This window comes from Tiliqua scincoides, chromosome 2 (genome assembly GCF_035046505.1).
Source record: "Tiliqua scincoides isolate rTilSci1 chromosome 2, rTilSci1.hap2, whole genome shotgun sequence".
NCBI classification, from domain to species: domain Eukaryota; kingdom Metazoa; phylum Chordata; class Lepidosauria; order Squamata; family Scincidae; genus Tiliqua; species Tiliqua scincoides.
Window position 1 is genome coordinate 115418274 of NC_089822.1, and position 17929 is coordinate 115436202.

The following is a 17929-nucleotide window of genomic DNA, read 5'->3' on the forward strand; positions in this document are numbered from 1 at the left end:
AGGCCAGTTCTATGCTTGGGATCATTAGGAAGGGTATTGAGAACAAAACAGCTAATATTATATTGCCGTTGTACAAATCTATGGTAAGGCCACACCTGGAGTACTGTGTCCAGTTCTGGTCGCCGCATCTCAAAAAAGACATAGTGGAAATGGAAAAGGTGCAAAAGAGAGCGACTAAGATGATTACGGGGCTGGGGCACTTTCCTTATGAGGAAAGGCTACGGCGTTTGGGCCTCTTCAGCCTAGAAAAGAGGGGGGACATGATTGAGACATACAAAATTATGCAGGGGATGGACAGAGTGGATAGGGAGATGCTCTTTACACTCTCACATAATACCAGAACCAGGGGACATCCACTAAAACTGAGTGTTGGGCGGGTTAGGACAGACAAAAGAAAATATTTCTTTACTCAGCGTGTGGTCGGTCTGTGGAACTCCTTGCCACAGGATGTGGTGCTGGCGTCTAGCCTAGACGCCTTTAAAAGGGAATTGGACAAGTTTCTGGAGGAAAAATCCATTATGGGGTACAAGCCATGATGTGTATGCGCAACCTCCTGATTTTAGAAATGGGTTATGTCAGAATGCCAGATGCAAGGGAGGGCACCAGGATGAGGTCTCTTGTTATCTGGTGTGCTCCCTGGGGCATTTGGTGGGCCACTGTGAGATACAGGAAGCTGGACTTGATGGGCCTATGGCCTGATCCAGTGGGGCTGTTCTTATGTTCTTATGTTCTCTTATGCTTGCCATAAATCAAGCAAATACAGGAATAACTATTGAATGTGGAGTGAGCAGTTTATCACACAGGGATATGTGATGTATAGCCTAGCCCAAGTTGTATAGCCTAGTCCAGTGTTTCTCAACCAGTTGTACTTCTACCACCAGTAGTACTTGAGGTGGTGTCCAGTATTACTCGCAGGACCACTAGACCCCTACCAATTGGCAGTGAGACCAACAATGCAACTTGACAAGCAGCAGTAGGAGACTCAACTTGGCGGGCAAAGCTCCAGAATGTGCTTTTTGCACTCAAAAAAGTCCTCCCATCCACGCTGAGCCTCTTACCAGTGTATGTTGTGTTGGCCTCCCAATCTGGAAGTAATTAGCAATGACATCATTGCCAATTACTTCTTGTGGTATTTCCAATCAGTGGCATCGCTAGGGGGTGCACAGGGGGAGTGACGTGCACAGGGAGGGTGACACGCTAAAATCATGGTGGTTAGGAGTAATACCATCATGTTATATACTGTTGGATGCAGGATTTTCAGAAGAATGCAATGCAAGAAACCAGAGTGAAATATCTCCTTTCTATCAAAAGTTATGGCCAAAATACCGGAGGAAAAAAATGCGTGGCTCCCTATGGAAAGTGAAACCGAGCTGTATCGCGTGTTTACTTGTGAGTAGGTGAACATGCCTTAGTCGGAAAGGGCAGGCTGAGAGGAATCCAACAACACCAGAATGGTCCTGATCCAATGAATGCAGTCCCCAGAAACACCTGAGAAGGACGTTCCTCCCTCCAAGCAGACAAATGTATTGAGCCCTATGGAAAGCGAAACTAAGGGCGCAATCCTAACCCAGCACTGACATAAGGGCAATGCAGCTCTGAGGTAAAGGAACAAACATTCCCTTACTTTGAGGAGGCCTCTGTGAGTGACACCCAACTGCAGGATGCAGCACACATCTCATTGGCACCGCTATGCCAGTGCTGGAAAGTACTGACATAAGGGGTTAGGATTGCTCCCTAAGCCTCACAGTCGCGTTTACTCGTGAGTAAGCAACCAAGCCTTGGCTGGTGGTCAGGCCAGGTAAAGGGGAATGTGAAGCCATCAGAATGGTCCTGATCTGATGGAACTGGAGCTCACCAAATGCTCCAGAAGGCAGCCTCCCCCCCCCACACTAAAAAGGTTCAAAACAGAGGCTGATAAGGTGAACTTTTTTGAGACTTGCAAAGCCAGGTAGATCCTGACAGTGATCTGGTTAAATTGAACTGGGCACTGGGTTGGGCTGAAAACCTTACTGTGATAGAAAGATTTCCAGATTCTTGGCACTGACACAATGCAAAACAGTCACAGACCCTTTAAAAGCTTTCTGGAGGTTTTATTTACATAGTTACAAGCCAAATCAGTTCAGTTTGGATACAGATGTGCACTCCTTCCTTCTCATCTTGCTTCTCCCAGAACTACACTCAGAAAATCATATTAATAACCTAAGACAAACAAGACAAACCATGTGACACTGTATGTCACTTCCGTCTCCATATTAGGCATATATTAACACTGTTTGGTGCATGGTTCTAGCTTTAACTAGGAGGTCATTTTGCTCTGAAACCAAATGTTCTCGGCCCACAATTCTGGTTACACAAGCTTTTGGAATTCCACATGTTCTGTCAATAATTATCTCTTTAGGTCACTTTGATATAACATGATCTCTTATCTTTTTACCGGAAACACCAGTCTTTTTCTTGGCTCCTATTTCAGTTATTTTTCTCAACAAGAGAAAACAAGTTAACCCTCTAAAATCTCTATCAACTGATTTTGGAGTGGGGGTGTTATTGCAGGCAGGCTACAGAGGAAATTCACTTGGTGGACCAGGGCTGGCTTCTGCTTATTTAATTATTTGTTTTACTTTAATTATTTATACTTGTTTATTTTAATTGGCCTGATGATGTCGCTTCCACCATGACATCACTTCTGGTGGGTCTTGGACAGATTGTCATTCTAAAAAGTGGGTCCTAGTGCTAAAAGTTTGAGAACTCCTCAATAAGGTGTTAGTAAGTTGACACCCTGAGAGAGATGTCACACCACTAGTGACCCAAATCTCTTAAATCACAGTTTGGAGGAATAATACCATCATGTTATATATCAATCAATGCGTAATTTCATGCAGAATGTGTTCTATCTTTGTTCTATCAAAAGGTATAGCCAAAAAACCAGTGGGGGCAGAGTGATGGTACATCACCACGCCCACCACCTGGGGTGTTGCCCCACCCACTGCTTGGGGGGTGACGTGTTGGCATTCTGCACCGGGTGACACGAACCCTAGTGACCAAAGTAATACAGCAGGGGTCACTGCCTCCTAGACACATTTAATATCTCAGTGAGAAACCTAACTTGCAGAGTTGTTGAGAGAATAAACTTCACTTATGTGGCACTGAGCTTTTCTTTTTTGTAAAAGTGTGTGTATGTGCATATGCGAGGGAGAAATGGATGACTTAAGACTTGTGCATCTGTCAGTTAGCACTGCCACCTGTTCATAAATTTTCAAAACCGTATTATGGAGACAGTTTGTCTATATTTCTTTTGTCTTTCTGGGTGATTGTGCATAGGGAACAAAATCTGCTTTGGATAGCAACATTACATTTTACATGAATGATAGGTCACTGTGTGATGTATTTACCAGTTTGGTATATTGAATTAATTGATGTGTCTTATACCGATGTAAGTTCCATCTATTGCCATCAGCTACATGGCATTTGGATGCAGCATTGCTAGACAGGGGAACAAAAGGAAGCGATTGTAAGGGAGACTCCCACATTACAGACTCCAAAAATTCTGGTGCTTTGTTCCAGGTTGTAACACCCAATTAAAAAAATTTAAATTGCTTTGCAAGTTAATAAAGGGCTATAAAGGACATGATGCATTCCCCTTTATTTTTTATAATTAAAATGTTGGAAACAATGTTTGCACTATATACCTCGACATCCTTCTCAGTTTGTTCCACTGAAGTAGTGAATGATTAGACCATTCACAACTTGCCCTTTAAAGGGCAGCAGTGCTATTATTAGCTAGGAGAAAGGAGGTATGTTTGTTCAAAAGACCTGGTGTGTGGATCATGGTGTGTAGATCATGGAGACTGCAGAGCTGGAAGGTTGTAGGCGTGGGAGAATAGAGTTGACAGAATCCCATAATAATTAATTGCTTGTTAGCAGGGAAGAGGGGGCATTGGAAGCCTTGACTGCAGTGTTTGAGGGGTGCTTGAGACACTGCAAGCAACTAAGGAGGGGAGAGCTGTAGGTCATGCTTGACTGATAGGGTGGATTGGGGTGGGGTCTGCTTGTTGATCATCAGGATGCTTTGTACAGAATGCTTAAGCTCAAGCTAGACCTAAGGCAAATGGAAAATGAGGCAGAATGAGTCTGGGTTCCACTGTTTTTCCTTCAGTCTAATATTGGGGTAACAACTGACCAGGGAAAAGAAGCATAGCAATTTGGAACTACAGAGAACTTTCTTTTCTCTTTTCCCATCTCTTCCCCACCCCATCCCCCTATAGGTGAATGGTCGAGAGTTGTCCCATCTCTCACAGGAACAGACCCTTGAAGCCTTGCGGTGCTCCAAGGAGCCACTGGTCATCCAGGTGCTACGGCGGAGTCCTCGCAGCCGGGGTGGAGGCAGTGAGGGACCTGCCCCCCAAGGGGACTTCACAACAATGGTGGACAGTGGAACCCAGACGGATATCACCTTTGAGAACTTACTGGGACTAGGCAAGATGCAACCACCAAGCCCCCCAGCTGTGACATTGGAACCATATGGGCTGCCTGATCTGTGAGTGCCACTTGAGGAAATGCTTCTCCATTGCCTTTATCCTTCATAACCATTTATTCTAGCCTCATCTTTCTATCCAGGGTTGATAACTTTTTAGCTGCAGCGGCACCTACAGCTTTAACTGCAACATTTAGCAACATTTAACATTTACCTCCTGAGAAGGTAGTAAAGGGTGGTAACTGCTTTATGTCTTCTTTTGTTTCACAGCCCTTTGATTGGGCATGAATATTATGACCCAGTGGAGTTCATGGAAGGGGGTGCCCCAGAGACTGAACGGGCAGAGGAGCTGGAATATGAGGTGAGAGCATGGTGATGTTGGGAGGAGACTCCTGATTTCTGAGCATAGATTTGGGAGCAGGGCTGGCTGTATTGTTAGGCAGAGGTTGCTGTCTAAAGCAGCAGATTTGGGGTGCCATTAAAAAGCAGCACATTGCTTAGTTGTTTATAGTGCAATCCTATGCATGTTTACTCAAAAATAAGTAACCAAGTTCAGTGAACATTGCTGTCAAAGAAGTGTACATAGAAAGATCAACCTTACAGCCTAATCCTATCCTGGGCCAGCCGAGAGCATACAGTAGCACTGGCACAACCATCTAGACAGCAATGGAGAAGTAAGTAAAGATATTTTATGTTTACTTACTCTGTTGCTGCCTGGTCCCCAATGGGCCTACTTGGATCTGTGCCACTTTTTTTACTGGTTTATATCTGGGGTGGCATGTTGAACCTGAGTTGGGGGGGAGGATATTGGCACCACTGCTGCTGCTACCCTCAGCCCACCCTTGACACACACCTGACTTGGTCCAGTCCCTGCCCCTATCCTACCCTGAACCACCCACAAACTCCCCCTCCCACCATCTTACCCAGCAGAACATCTGGGCAGTTCTGGCATACAAAGCCTCTGGCTATTTCTGCTGGCAGCTCTGTCATGCACAACACTGGTGCAATATTTGTGCATTATAGAGTCATTTACAACAGCATAAGGCAATATCTGCTGTCATAAACAGCCCTCAGGACTGGGCCATTACTGTATTAAATGTCAGGTGGCAAAATCAGGACCAACTCCCAGATAGTTTCAGCAGTTACAGAACTGGCCCCTATGCTGCCCAGGGCCAGGTCTGCAACATGTCGCTCCCCCCCCCCCCCCATGCTTACCTGGCCACACAGAACCTTGCACGATCTTCCCCTCAGTGCTCCAAAAGCTGTCTGAGGCTTCTGAAGCCTTCTGTACTTCTGATTTTCCAATGGAAAATACTGCTAAATATTGTTAAGTTTCAGATGGCTTTTGGTGGCAGAGGCAGCGGCAGCAGCAAGCAGGTGGAGGTGGCACCATGGTGGCAGAGGAGTGCTGCCCCCATAGGGACCACAGATGTGGCACCTGGGGTTTTTGCCCTCGTACCCTCTTAGACCTGCCACTGAGTTTTAGGACTGGTCATTTATCAGAACTTCAATAATGGATGGTCAGGGATCTGCCAGGTTGGCCACTGGCCAAGAGTCTACCTGGTTAGGCCAACACTGAACCCTCAGTATTAGTGACTGTATCCAATATACTGTTATAGGGGGCAGGCTTTGCCCTAGGGCGCTCTATAACCTGGCATCAACATTAACCTCAAGACCCACAGAGAGCCCACTGCCTTGACAACACCATTATTCTCAGCGCTGCTCTCAGCTTTGACTTCTTTGCACTTAAGTCTTGGAGCCAGCAGGACTACCAAAATTTCATGTACCAACACTGTCCAGGAGGGGCATTGAAAAAAATCCACCAGTGGTACTCTGCCTTGTTTCCTGCCTTCTCTACACAATAGCAAAGTTTTACTTCCAACCTAGGTCTTGCCTAGAACGTTTGCTTTCATTTAATTTCCTCTTAATATACTTTCAATCTTGTGCTGCTCTTATTGAGGAGAAGGCGGGAGTATGGATGACTTTTTAAAGGGGAGAAGCGTTGTTGCCTGATTCCTGGTCCATCATAGAGGGAAGGATAATACCTATTTTAGAAAGCGGAGCTAAGGCAAAATTTTGGGATATCCTCAATTGATTTACTGAGTGGGCAAAAAGTGGTAAAGGCACTTCTGCGCTAACACAGATCTTAGTGCAATATTTTTGCACTAGAAAAAGCTGGTCCACAGAAGTATACAGTATGCATCACTTGATGACTTGCAACTGAGTATATAATGGGCCCTACTAAAAAACAATTGTGTCTGGATGCCACATTTTTATCTGTGATGGCTAGTATGTTTGTTCATTCATGATGTTGCTTGATGTTGCAGTCACTAAATGATGAATGGTCCTGTATGAACAGACACTAATACAGGCAGAATTTGGCAGAAGAGCAAGCAAAAGTTTTAAAATAAAAATAACCCCTGCAGAAGCTCTGAACACTATTTGCCTTTTCTTCTGTGAATGCAAACTTATAAAAGCTTTCTTTAAAAAACCCAGAAAAATAGGACCAGTTTAGAGAGACCAAAGGGAGCTTTTAGCCATGAATTTCTATCTGGGTTGTCTGAATGCAGCATTAAAGGGACACTAATAGCATCGCTGCGGGAGGGGAAACAGTAAGTAAGTAAGATATAACTTTATCTGGTGCTTTTTCTATCCTGCAGGAGGTGGAGTTGTACAAAGCCAGTCATCGGGACAAGCTGGGCCTGATGGTTTGTTACCGAACAGATGATGAGGACGATGTAGGCATCTACGTTGGAGAGGTGGGGGAGGGGGCAGCCCTTGGTGGGGTGTGGTGCATGGCCTGGGGAGGCATAGCGAGGCATGTGGGGTTGAGAGCTTTATGATGGGACAGATAACTCAAGCCTTATGAAACGGGGGACAGTGAGCTCCTAGTTTCATGCTGCAGTGGCAGCAGTACCAAGCAGTAAATGCCTAAAATTGTTGCTGCTAAATGCAAGGTTGGTCAATAATAAGAGCTGCCTGATCCAGGATCTAATCCTGGGTGAGAATGCTGACCTTGCTTGCATCACAGAGACCTGGTTGGGGGTGGCTGGGAGTGTGAGCCTCTCCCAGCTGTGTCCACCAAGCTACCAGGTTACTGCAGCAGTCATGGTTTCAGGGGCGAGGGGGTGGTGTTGCCTTTATATTCTGGGATCACATCTCTCTCACTGGATACCCTGCTCTGCAGTATGCTGCGTCTGAGTGTCTCCACGTCATGCTACAGGGTGAGACAGGTTAGAGATAGTACTGGTGTATCTTTCATCTGGCTGCCCATCAGTCTCTGTACCTGAGCTGACCAGGGTGGTTTCGGGGGTAGCATTGGAGTCTTTTAGTACTGGGGAACTTTAATATTCATGCCATAGCTGCTGAGTCTGCGGTGTCTCAGAACTTCATGGACCATGGGCCTGTCTCAGCAGATTATGGCCCCTATGCGTGGTCTCAGGACACACATTGGACCTGGTATTAACTAGGGGATATGGGGAGGGTGATCTGGTAATGGAAGAGATTAAAGCCACTCCTCCATCATGGACAGATCACTATCTGGTGAGTTTCAGGCTGGCAACACCTAACCCAAGTGCAGCTGGGTGACCAAATTGCATGGTCCACCTCCAGAGACTGATGGATCCGGATGTTTTCCTTAGGGCTCTGGGGGATTTCCAAGCCTCCCGAGCTGGTGATTCATTTGATGTTCTTGCAGCCCTGTGGTTTGGGGAGAAAGCTAAAGCATTGGATCTGATTGCTCCTGAACAACCTCGGCCTTGTCCCTTCGGGGAGAAAGGCGGGATAAAAATAAAGTTGTTGTTGTTGTTATTGTTGTCGAGTTAGGGCAGCTCCCTGGTTTACTAGGGAGCTCTGAGCAATGAAAAGACTTGGCTGACTCCTAGAGTGACAATGGAGGAAAACTTGTGATGCGTCTGACTGAACACAGGCTAGAGCCCATTTTAGGGCCTATTCCTTGTTGGTGATGGCAGCAAAAAAAAATTTTTCTCTGCCACCATTGCGTTTGCAAGGTGCCATCCAGTGATGCTTTTTGCAAGTCGTTTGTGATCTATTCCTCACAGCCTCTACAGCAAATGAGTTGGAGGGCTTGACTGCCTGCTGTGTTGAGTTTACAAGGCACTTTGCAGATAATATTGATCATATTCGTTTCAGAAGTTGTCCCTACGACATGTGTCAATTCCATCATTATGGATTCTTTTCAACTGTTCTGGCCTGAGGATGTGGATAGGGTCCTCTGGAGTTTAACACTGTCATCGTGCCCACTTGACCTTTGCCCAGTGTGGCTAATTTGATCTGCTAGGGCTGGTCTGGCTGATTGTGTGGTACACATTGTACATTAATCGTTGCAGGAGGGAATGATGCCTAGCATCCTGAAGATCACAATTGTGCACCCCTCCTGAAAAAGCCATCTCTTGATACCACCAATCTAAACAACTACCAACCAGTATCTAATCTTCCTTTCTTGGGTAAGGTGATTGAGTAGGTGGTGGCATCTCAGCTCCAGGGGGTCCTAGATGAGATGATTATCTGAACCCATTCCAATCCAACCTCAGGCCAGGCTTTGGGACAGAGACAGCCTTGGTCACCCTGTTGGATGATCTTCACCAAGGACTAGACAGGGGAGTGCGTTCCTGTTGGTTCTGCTGGACCTCTCAGATGCTTTCATTATCATCAACTGTGGTATCCTTCTGGGCTGACTTGCCAAGCTGGGACTTGGGGGCACTGCTTTGCAGTGGTTCCGTTCCTTCTTGGCTAACAGGTCCCAGATGGTGATGCTGAGGGACTCCTGCTTGGCACCTTGGCCTTTACAATGTGGGGTACCACAGAGTTCTATTCTGCCCCCATGCTTTTTAACATCTACATGAAACCACTGGGGGAGATTATCCAGGGATTTGGAGTGGGGTGTCACCAATATGTCCTTCCCATCTTGTTCCAGGGAGTCTTGGAGTGATGTCTGGAGGTGGTTGGGGTCTGGATGAGGGCCAATAGGTTGAGATTGAATTCAGAAAAGACAGAGGTCCTTCTGATCAGGAAATCCTTGATGCAGGTACTGAGTCATCTGCCTGCTCTGAATGGGGTTGCGCACCCCCTGCAGGAGCGGATGTGCAGTTTGGGGGTGCTCCTGGACTCGCAGCTTTCCCTGGAGAGCCAGGTTGCAGTGGTGGCCAAGGGTGCATTTGCCCAGCTTTGGCTGGTGCACCAGCTGTGGCTGTACTTGTGTCAATCAGACCTGACCATGGTGGTCTGTGCCCTAGTGACTTCTAGATTGGATTACTGTAACACTTGCTCTGTGGAGCTGCCCTTGGAAGATGGTTCAGAAGCTGCAATTAGTGCAGAATATGGTGGCCAGTGTGGTTACTGGAGCTAGGCAATTTGATTCTGTTGGACTGTTGGTTCAGTGACTGCACTGACTGCCCATTCGCTTCCAGGCCCAATTCAAGGTGCTGGTTTTGACCTTTAAAGTCCTTCATGATTTAGGTCTAGGTTATCTGAGGGATTGCCTTCTCCCATATTTTCCAGCCCGCCCTCTTAGATCATCTGAAGGGGCTTTCCTGTAAGTGCCACCTTTCTCCCAAGTTAGGGGGATGGCGGCACAGGGGCGAGCCTTCTCAGTAATGGCGTTACAATTATGGAACTCCCTGCCAGGGGAATTAAGATCTACCCTCTTCCTCATGGTGTTTCAGTGAGGGCTCAAAACCTTTTTGTTTCATTTGGCATTTGGGTTGTCTGCCTCCTGTGACTCTATAGCAGTTCCTTGAATGTTCATAGTTTTGCCATCCTCCAGTTGGTTTTTATTTTATTTATTTCTGAGTTTATTCATTGTTTTAATAAATTGTATTTAAATTATAATTATAATCTAATTTATATTTTCTATAAATTGTAAGTTGCCTTGGGCATCTGCAGCAGCAAAGGATAGGTGGGATAAAAATATGGATGGATGGATTGATTGATTGATTGTGAATTACCAGGACTAGAGCAACTCCCAGCCCAATCCTGAGCTGCCCAGGGTGCATGGCTACAGCGGCGCCGAGAATGGCTGCCGCCGCATCCTACACACCTCAGCCTGTCGCAGGGAGTGCCCTTTTGTCCCCTTCTCCCGGGTAAGGGAAGCAATCCTGCAGTGGTAAAGCCAGTTGTGTAGGGTGCCGAGCCCTACACGAACAGTCAGGATCTGGTGGAACAGAGCTCCACCGGACCCACCTCTCTGCCTCCCCACTCCCTTCTCCCTGGCCCCCCCTCCCGCCCACCCTCTCTCAGCCCCCCACTTCCCCGTCACGCCTTCTCCCCGCCCTCCGCCCCTCCCCCTCCCCAGAACGCCTCCTCCTTACCCCCCTCCCTGCCCTCACTTACCGTGCCACGGCTCAGTGGTCTTGCGACTGCCGAGCAGCAGAGCCCAGGCGCCTACCTGGCGCTAGGTTAGCACAGGCGGTAGCTTGGCGGTAGGACTCACAGACGTACCTTATGGCACATTTGCGACATGAATGTGGCATGAAGCCACTGCGCTGAGCTCAGGATCGGTCTCTCACACGGGTCCCTGAGACTCATAAGCTCAGAAGTTTGGAGAGTGAGCAAAGGATACTTCCAGAGATTGTGGTGGGTGGCTCCAGGCAGTTAGCACTCTTACAACCCAATTCTAATGAGGACTTAGCTGGGGAACGTGTGTTCTGCTGGTGCACGCTGTCACAAAAAGCATCATAAAGCCCTTTACAACAGTGCAAGGCACAGGCAGAGTTGGCAAGAAGGCCAAAGCCTTCCTGCTGGCAATGGTGGGGAAGGCCCACCAGAAGAGGTGAGTCCAGTGCAGGGATGGGGGAAGGTGGTGAGGAAGTTGAATGGGGCAGGGGAGGGCAAGAAAATGCAGGGTGGGCAAATTAGACCCAGGAAGGGTCAGGATTGGAAGCACCAATGCACACTGTACCTTGAACTCCCTTCCTGATCCTGATCTACCTGCATTGATTAATGCAGAATTGCACCAGTGATGTTGCTGGTGCATGTCTGAGTTGACCCATTGTGGCTGCTTGACAAATATCCCCTTACTCCAGTGGTCTTCAAACTCTCAGGGAATTTGAAAACCACTGTAAGTACTCATGGGGGCAGGGGGGAGGCAGCAGGGGCGGGGGGAAGGCAGTGGTGCGATCCCCAGGATCGCACCGCTTGGGGCTGCAGGGGCTTGGGTGCACTTACCAGAGCCTCCTGCAGCCTCCCGGGAGTGCAGGGAACCCTACGCGAGCGTCTGCAAGGCTCCCCGATGCTTCAAAAGTGAAAGTGGAGCGATCATGCTCCACTTCCGGTTTCCGTGTTTCTGGTTTCACTTCTGAAGCATTGGGGAGCCCTGCAGACACTCGCGCAGGGCTCCCCACACCCCCGAGAGGCTGCAGGAGGCTCTGGTAAGTGCATCCAAGCCCCTTCAGCCCCAAGCGGCGCGATCCTGGGAATTGCACCGCTGCCTCCTCCCGGCTGCCCCTGCCCCTTAAGGGGGCAGAGGGCAGGGCCCACAGGCTGGGGCGTCGCAATCCCGCAGTTTGAAATGCCCTTCCTTACTCCAAGAAGATCTCCAGCAGCCAGAAATCCCCCATGGGGTGCAGTGTAGCCCATGCTGGCACTGCTTTATGTTGCATTAGGCTGCCTACAGCGGACACTGCTAGCAGTTGCATCTTGCTTTTCAGAAAAGCAAGGAAACAAGCCTTCACGCACTTTTGAAGGCGAAGAGTGAGGAATCAAGAGGAATATCTGCAGCAAGATTTGCAGGCAGAAGGTGATGTTGGTGTGCTGATAGACACCATCAAGATTTCAGGAGCATGCTTTTGTGTATAGCCAGGACCTATATAATACGGAGTCTGGCAGTGGCAGCAACATGTGCTTAAATAAAAATCAGTAATATTTAATGTACTATTCCAGGGGTGAGCAAGACATTTGTGGCCCTTGGGGACCCCCAATCCAGCCCACAGGAAGCCCCCAATCTCCAATGAACCATGCTGGCCCGTGACTGCCAATTGTGACCATCAGATGTGAACTGCAGCTCGTGTTACTCTCCATGTGTTTTCTACTTTTCCCCGGGCATTATTTTAACCTCCCCCCCCCCCCAATTGCCTCTGAACAACTTATGACTCCATGTGTTTCTGGCTTGATCTGTAAGTTTTCACAGTGCAAGAGGCATGTGGCAAACAGTTCACAGTTCTCGTGTGGCTCTACATGCCTGTATTATAATTCTCCTGTGTATTATAAATAAGTTCAGTAAAATCAATTCATTCATTCATATAAGTTCTGTCTCTAATGTATTCATTTATGCAAGTTTATGTAAATTTATTCAAATTTGAAATTTAAATTCTTTTTTTTCCTCGCCCCCAACACAGTGTCAGAGAGATGATGTGGTCCTCCTGCAAAAATGTTTGTCCACCCCTGTACTATACAAAATCAGTAATACTTCAGTACCACAGTACATCTTGTCTAGGGATTGCTGTATTGTGGGCTTTTCTGTGAGATTGCAAAAGCATTTTTTTTTTTTTAGAGGGCAGAAAAGGCCATCAGGTTATCACAGAAAGAGCTGATAGATACCATCAAGATTTCAGGAGCATGCTTTTGAATACAGCCAGGACCTTATACAATATGGAGTCTCACAGTGCCAGCAATATGAGCTTATGAGTTTTGCGTTCTGACCTGAATATGAGTTCTGACCTGTTGAATTCTCCCTATCTGAATGTATCAACTTGGTACTGTCCACACAACAGCTGCCTAAAGCTGTCAGCCTTTTCTGGGAAGGAGGCTCTTCAGTAATTTGTGGAATTGTCTCTTCTATTCATTGGTGGGAACAGGAAGAGTTTTTTTAGAAACAGGCATGGGATTTGCAAGACTGATCAGACGATAGCATTTGGGTAGATCCAGAAGAAAAAGAGAAACTTTCTCTTACAATTTCAGATCTCATGCTCTATGGTCACAGTGCTGTAGTTCAAACACATAAGGCAACAAACAACATTGTATGTTAGATAAGTGTTCCCGATCTCAGGTGAGAGCACAGCAGAACCTAATTCTGAATGAAGGCAGAGGGAGGATGCTGTGTACTAGAATCCATGGGTTTGTAGGTACTATTCCCAGTACTCACAGCAAAGGAGATTCTAAATGTTAGCAGCGTGAGGAGCTAGGATACTTGAAATGTCCTCCAGATGCTTATTTAACTTTTCTTATATCAGGTAAACCCTAACAGCATTGCTGCCAAGGATGGACGAATCCGAGAAGGAGATCGCATTGTTCAGGTGAAATATTTGGGGGAACCTCAATCTGTGTGTATTCAGGAGGATGGTTTGATGAATGAATTTAAACTTGCCGTGTCTGTTTTCTTCAGATTAATGGCATGGAAGTGCAAAACCGGGAAGAGGCTGTTGCAATTCTCACCCAGGAGGAGCGGACAAACATCTCTCTGCTGCTGGCTAGGCCTGAGACTGAGGTAAGAGGCATTTAGAGGCCCTTTGTGACTGAAGAAGAATCAGAGGATGAATGAGGTGTATAGTATGCTGCACCTTGCATATAGTGTATATGCATAGTGTGTGTGTGTGTATTTATTTATTTAGTATTATATAAAGTATGAATATATGTATATATATATATATATAAGTATATAGTATGCTGCACCTTGGTATATAGTATGCTCTACCTTGGAGAGCTTGATTCAAATTCCATTTCAGTTGTAGAGACATACCAAGCAGGTCGTGTTGAAAGCTAGTGCAGAGATGTAGTCATATCCCACCACTCCAAAACTTAGAGTGGTGGGATAACAGCCTCAGTGGGTTGTGAGGAGTGGCTCACAAGAGACAGAAGAGATTGCCCTGCCATGTGACTGACTGCCAGGCAGCAGTGTGACAACTGGTGTAGCCACTGAGTCCAGGCTGCTGCAGGCTGAGGTGGCTAACTACCTGCAGCTGGCTGAAGGAGGGTGAGACTGGCCCCAGCCCCATAAAGAGCTCTCCTAGCAGGATGGCAGGAAGGACAGTTGGTGGGGACAAGGCAGAACAAGGCAAGGTGGCACAGAAAAAAGGCAGAGCTGGGGAAGGTAGTGGAGGAGAAGGGAAAGGAAGACATGAGAACCAGGAGGAAGGCAAGGCAAAGGGAGGTCAGAAGGATCCCCCCTGGTCCCAGGGAGACGTTCAGTTAACCTGGTGAGTCGGGGGGAAGCCCCAAGGTGTCATGCCTATGGGGACTGCACCACTGCACCTGCCATGCCGCCACCGCTGTCTGGAGCCCTTCTGAAGGCCAGAGATGCCTCATGCCATGTCCCCTGGCCTGCTGAAAGCCTTCTGAGGCCTTGGGAGGGCCGTTAAACAGAACTGGGTTTTTGTCAGAAAAACCAGACATACTGTTTAACAGCCCTCTGGAGGCCTCAGAAGTCTTTTGAGGGTCAGGGGGCAGTGCACGAGGCTCCGTAATACCAGTAAGTCACCTCTTTTTTGGCAGTAAGTCACCAGGCATTTTGTGGTTCTGTGCCTCCATGCAGCACAGGGGCCAGGTCCACAATTGAGTTAACCCTGTTAACCATGATTTTTTTTTTTTTTTCAAGTGACCAGGCTGCCAGGAGGCAGCCTAAAGGCCACTATGAGCTTGTAAGCTTATAGTGACCTATTTTAAGCCAGAATTTTTTGACTGGAGTAAGTCATGAAACAAGTTAATGGGCATGGGAAGTGGGTAGGTGTGTAGGGGGCGCATAAGTGAAACCACAGATGTGGGATCCGTGGATACACCCCCCTGTCTATTATGATATATGATGCATTATTTGATACTGGGGTACCATACTCCAGTCTGTATTATATGGGAGGGGCCTTCACTTAGAGGCAGTGAAGCCAAGGGTTGGGCCAAAGAAAAAGGTCAAGGTTGACCCAGGAGGGGGCCAACTCCTCCCCCTTTTTGTTCTCTGTCATTGGGCCTAATAATGAATAGACTGCAGTGCAATATGTTGTTTTTGAACTGGCATATCAATGAACTCTATGAGCCCCCAGAGGTGGAGCTTCCCCATTGAGAGGAGGAGGTATCGATGACATGGGACCCTGGTTCCAATCCCTGCTCAGTCTTAACACTTACTGGGTCACCTTGAACCAGTTATTATTGCTCAGCCTAAACCATTACACATGATTGTTGTAAGGATAGAAGGGAGGCACTACGTAGCTCTTTAGAGGACAGACAAAATAAGAAGGAAATAAATATCTATTTGTTTGTAAGCTGCTTTGGACATCTTGATTGAAAAGATTGATTCAAATAACATAAGAAAAGAACTGCCAGTTACTTCACATGCAGCAGGGAATGTGTGTCTATTTCCACCTTTGCTTCTTCTGGAGCCAAATCAAAGGGGGCTGAAGACTAGCTTATTTGTTGCTTATTTTGTTGAGTGCTAAAAAAGGAAAAGGAGGAGGAACTAGTTTGCTACTCTGTTAGAGACACTTAATTTTCTGGAGACCTTTCTCTCCAGAGAAAGAGAATTTCTCTGGAGCAGAATTTCTCAAACTGTGGGTTGGGACCCACTAGGTGGGCCATGAGCCAGTTTCAGATGGGTCCATTCATTTCAATATTTTATTTTTAATATATTAGACTTGATGCTACCATAGAATGTGACTGCATTTGGGGAAATGTTACACAACTGTATTTTTAACAAGTTATTATGTATATTCCATTAACAATAGTCAATGAGGCTTACTCCTGGGTAAGTGTGGGTAGGATTGTAGCCTATTTTTGCTTGATGATGTCACTTCCAGTCATGACATCACTTCCGGCGGGTTCTGACAGATTCTCATTCTAAAAAGTGGGTCCCAGTGTTAAATGTGTGAAAACCACTGCTCTGGAGAAATTCTCTCCAGTTCTTGCATGTTGTTTGATCTCGTTTCTCAAGTAGCACCAGTGTGCTGAAAGAATTAGCAACCCACCACTCTTCTGTTTTTGATTTCCTGTCTTAGTTCATGCTGTTGAGCATAAGTTTTCAAGTTGTGCCTGCTTTTTCTTAAAGTTATCTAAAGAGCAATGATTAAATCACAGCACAACAAGAAACTTTGGTGTTGTACAAGCACATCAAGATTCCTTATGGTGCTGGCTTAATCAATGCATCTATGTGCTGGTGCCCATTGATAACTGAAAAGGTAAAAGGACACAATCTAAAACTGCAGCAATCTGCTCATGTACCAATTTTTAGAAATACTTTCAAGTTTAATTGAAAAGCAGGAGAAGCAACGCAGAGCAAGCCCAGGAAGCAATGGGGAGAAATCTGTGTAATCTCAAAAAGGGATGAGGAGCAAACTTATCCATCCTTGTCCTCCCATTCTTGACCTCATCAGGAGCTACAAAACTTGTAGATATAAACAAATAGAAAAATTTATAGTGATGTTGTATGTTCAGTCTAACGGTATATCCAGTTGAGTGTGAAAGCAATGGTCCACTGGCTGTGTCTGCTTTGCATCCCTTCCCCCAATTTTGCAATGTCTTCATTCCACTTGAGAGGCAAGCCCTCCTTTCCTAGTGTGCCATCCTGTTTTGAACAAGGAAAGAGAGAGCGTAAGCAAGAGATATCCATGTTAACAGGAATATGAACAGCCTGGGATTCCTGAGGGGATATGGTTACATAGATTCTCCAGGGACAAAAAAAAATATTCACCACAGAGGGTGTGTGGGAGGGAGGGGGAATCTTCACAAGTGAAGACTATTTTTCTGTATTTAGGTTCAGAAACTCTGAAGTTACTTGGGTCCACAAATTAAACAGCCTGGGTTGGAGCAGACAGTGAATTCTTAATTCAGCTTTAATTCTTCCAGCTGTCCAAGCGTTGGAAGGACAGTGACCGTGAGGATTTCCTGGATGATTTTGGCTCGGACCATGAAGCTGGAACTAGATCTCGACGACTCCTTTCCCCACCAGGGCAGCAGGTAAATGTTCTAGAAGGGGAAGGTGGGATCCACAGGTGTGCTTTCTGATGTGTATGATTTTCATGGTGCTGAACCTCAAGAAGTAGAAAAAAAAGCTCACCCTGCTGTGCTGTACTGCACGACAGAGTTAATTTGTGGTATAATCACATACTGGCTTAATATCCAGAACTACACCACACTGAATGCACAGAAGGATCACTGATGCTGCAGGCCCTATTTGGCCCAGTTACTGTGCTCTTGCCTGCGGTCAAATTTGCACCAGTGGACATTTAAAGTGTCCGTTAAAGTGTTGATCTGTGACTTGCAGTTGGGTTCAAATAAACAGCTGATCTTTTCACTATGAATTTGAATATTGCCATGTATATAGCATCTTTGTAGCATGCCAGCACTGTTGCATGAATTAATCCAAAATTGCTTGAGAAAAGTAAAGGGTTGGGAGTGACATATGGCAATTTTTTGCAGGTTGAAGTTGATTTCCACATGTCTTCTAGTTGATCTTACCAGTTACATAGACAATTAATCTTGAAAAATCCCTTAAAAAGTTTAACCCAAATATACCTCGTCTCA

At 46.4% G+C, this 17929-nt stretch overlaps 1 protein-coding gene across 2 annotated transcripts in view; it reads left to right on the plus strand.

Annotated features, from left to right (window-relative positions):
• PDZD4 (PDZ domain containing 4) overlaps window positions 1–17929 on the plus strand; it is a 34247-nt gene that overhangs the window by 14506 nt on the left and 1812 nt on the right. Inside the window, exons 2-7 of one of the 2 annotated variants that reach the window (XM_066616112.1) lie at window positions 4263–4534; window positions 4742–4832; window positions 7132–7230; window positions 13660–13722; window positions 13812–13913; window positions 17252–17368. In XM_066616112.1, coding sequence (XP_066472209.1) covers window positions 4263–4534; window positions 4742–4832; window positions 7132–7230; window positions 13660–13722; window positions 13812–13913; window positions 17252–17368 — 744 coding nt within the window. The remainder of the gene's footprint in view (window positions 1–4262; window positions 4535–4741; window positions 4833–7131; window positions 7231–13659; window positions 13723–13811; window positions 13914–17251; window positions 17369–17929) is intronic. The other variant, XM_066616113.1, reaches the window with a different exon arrangement.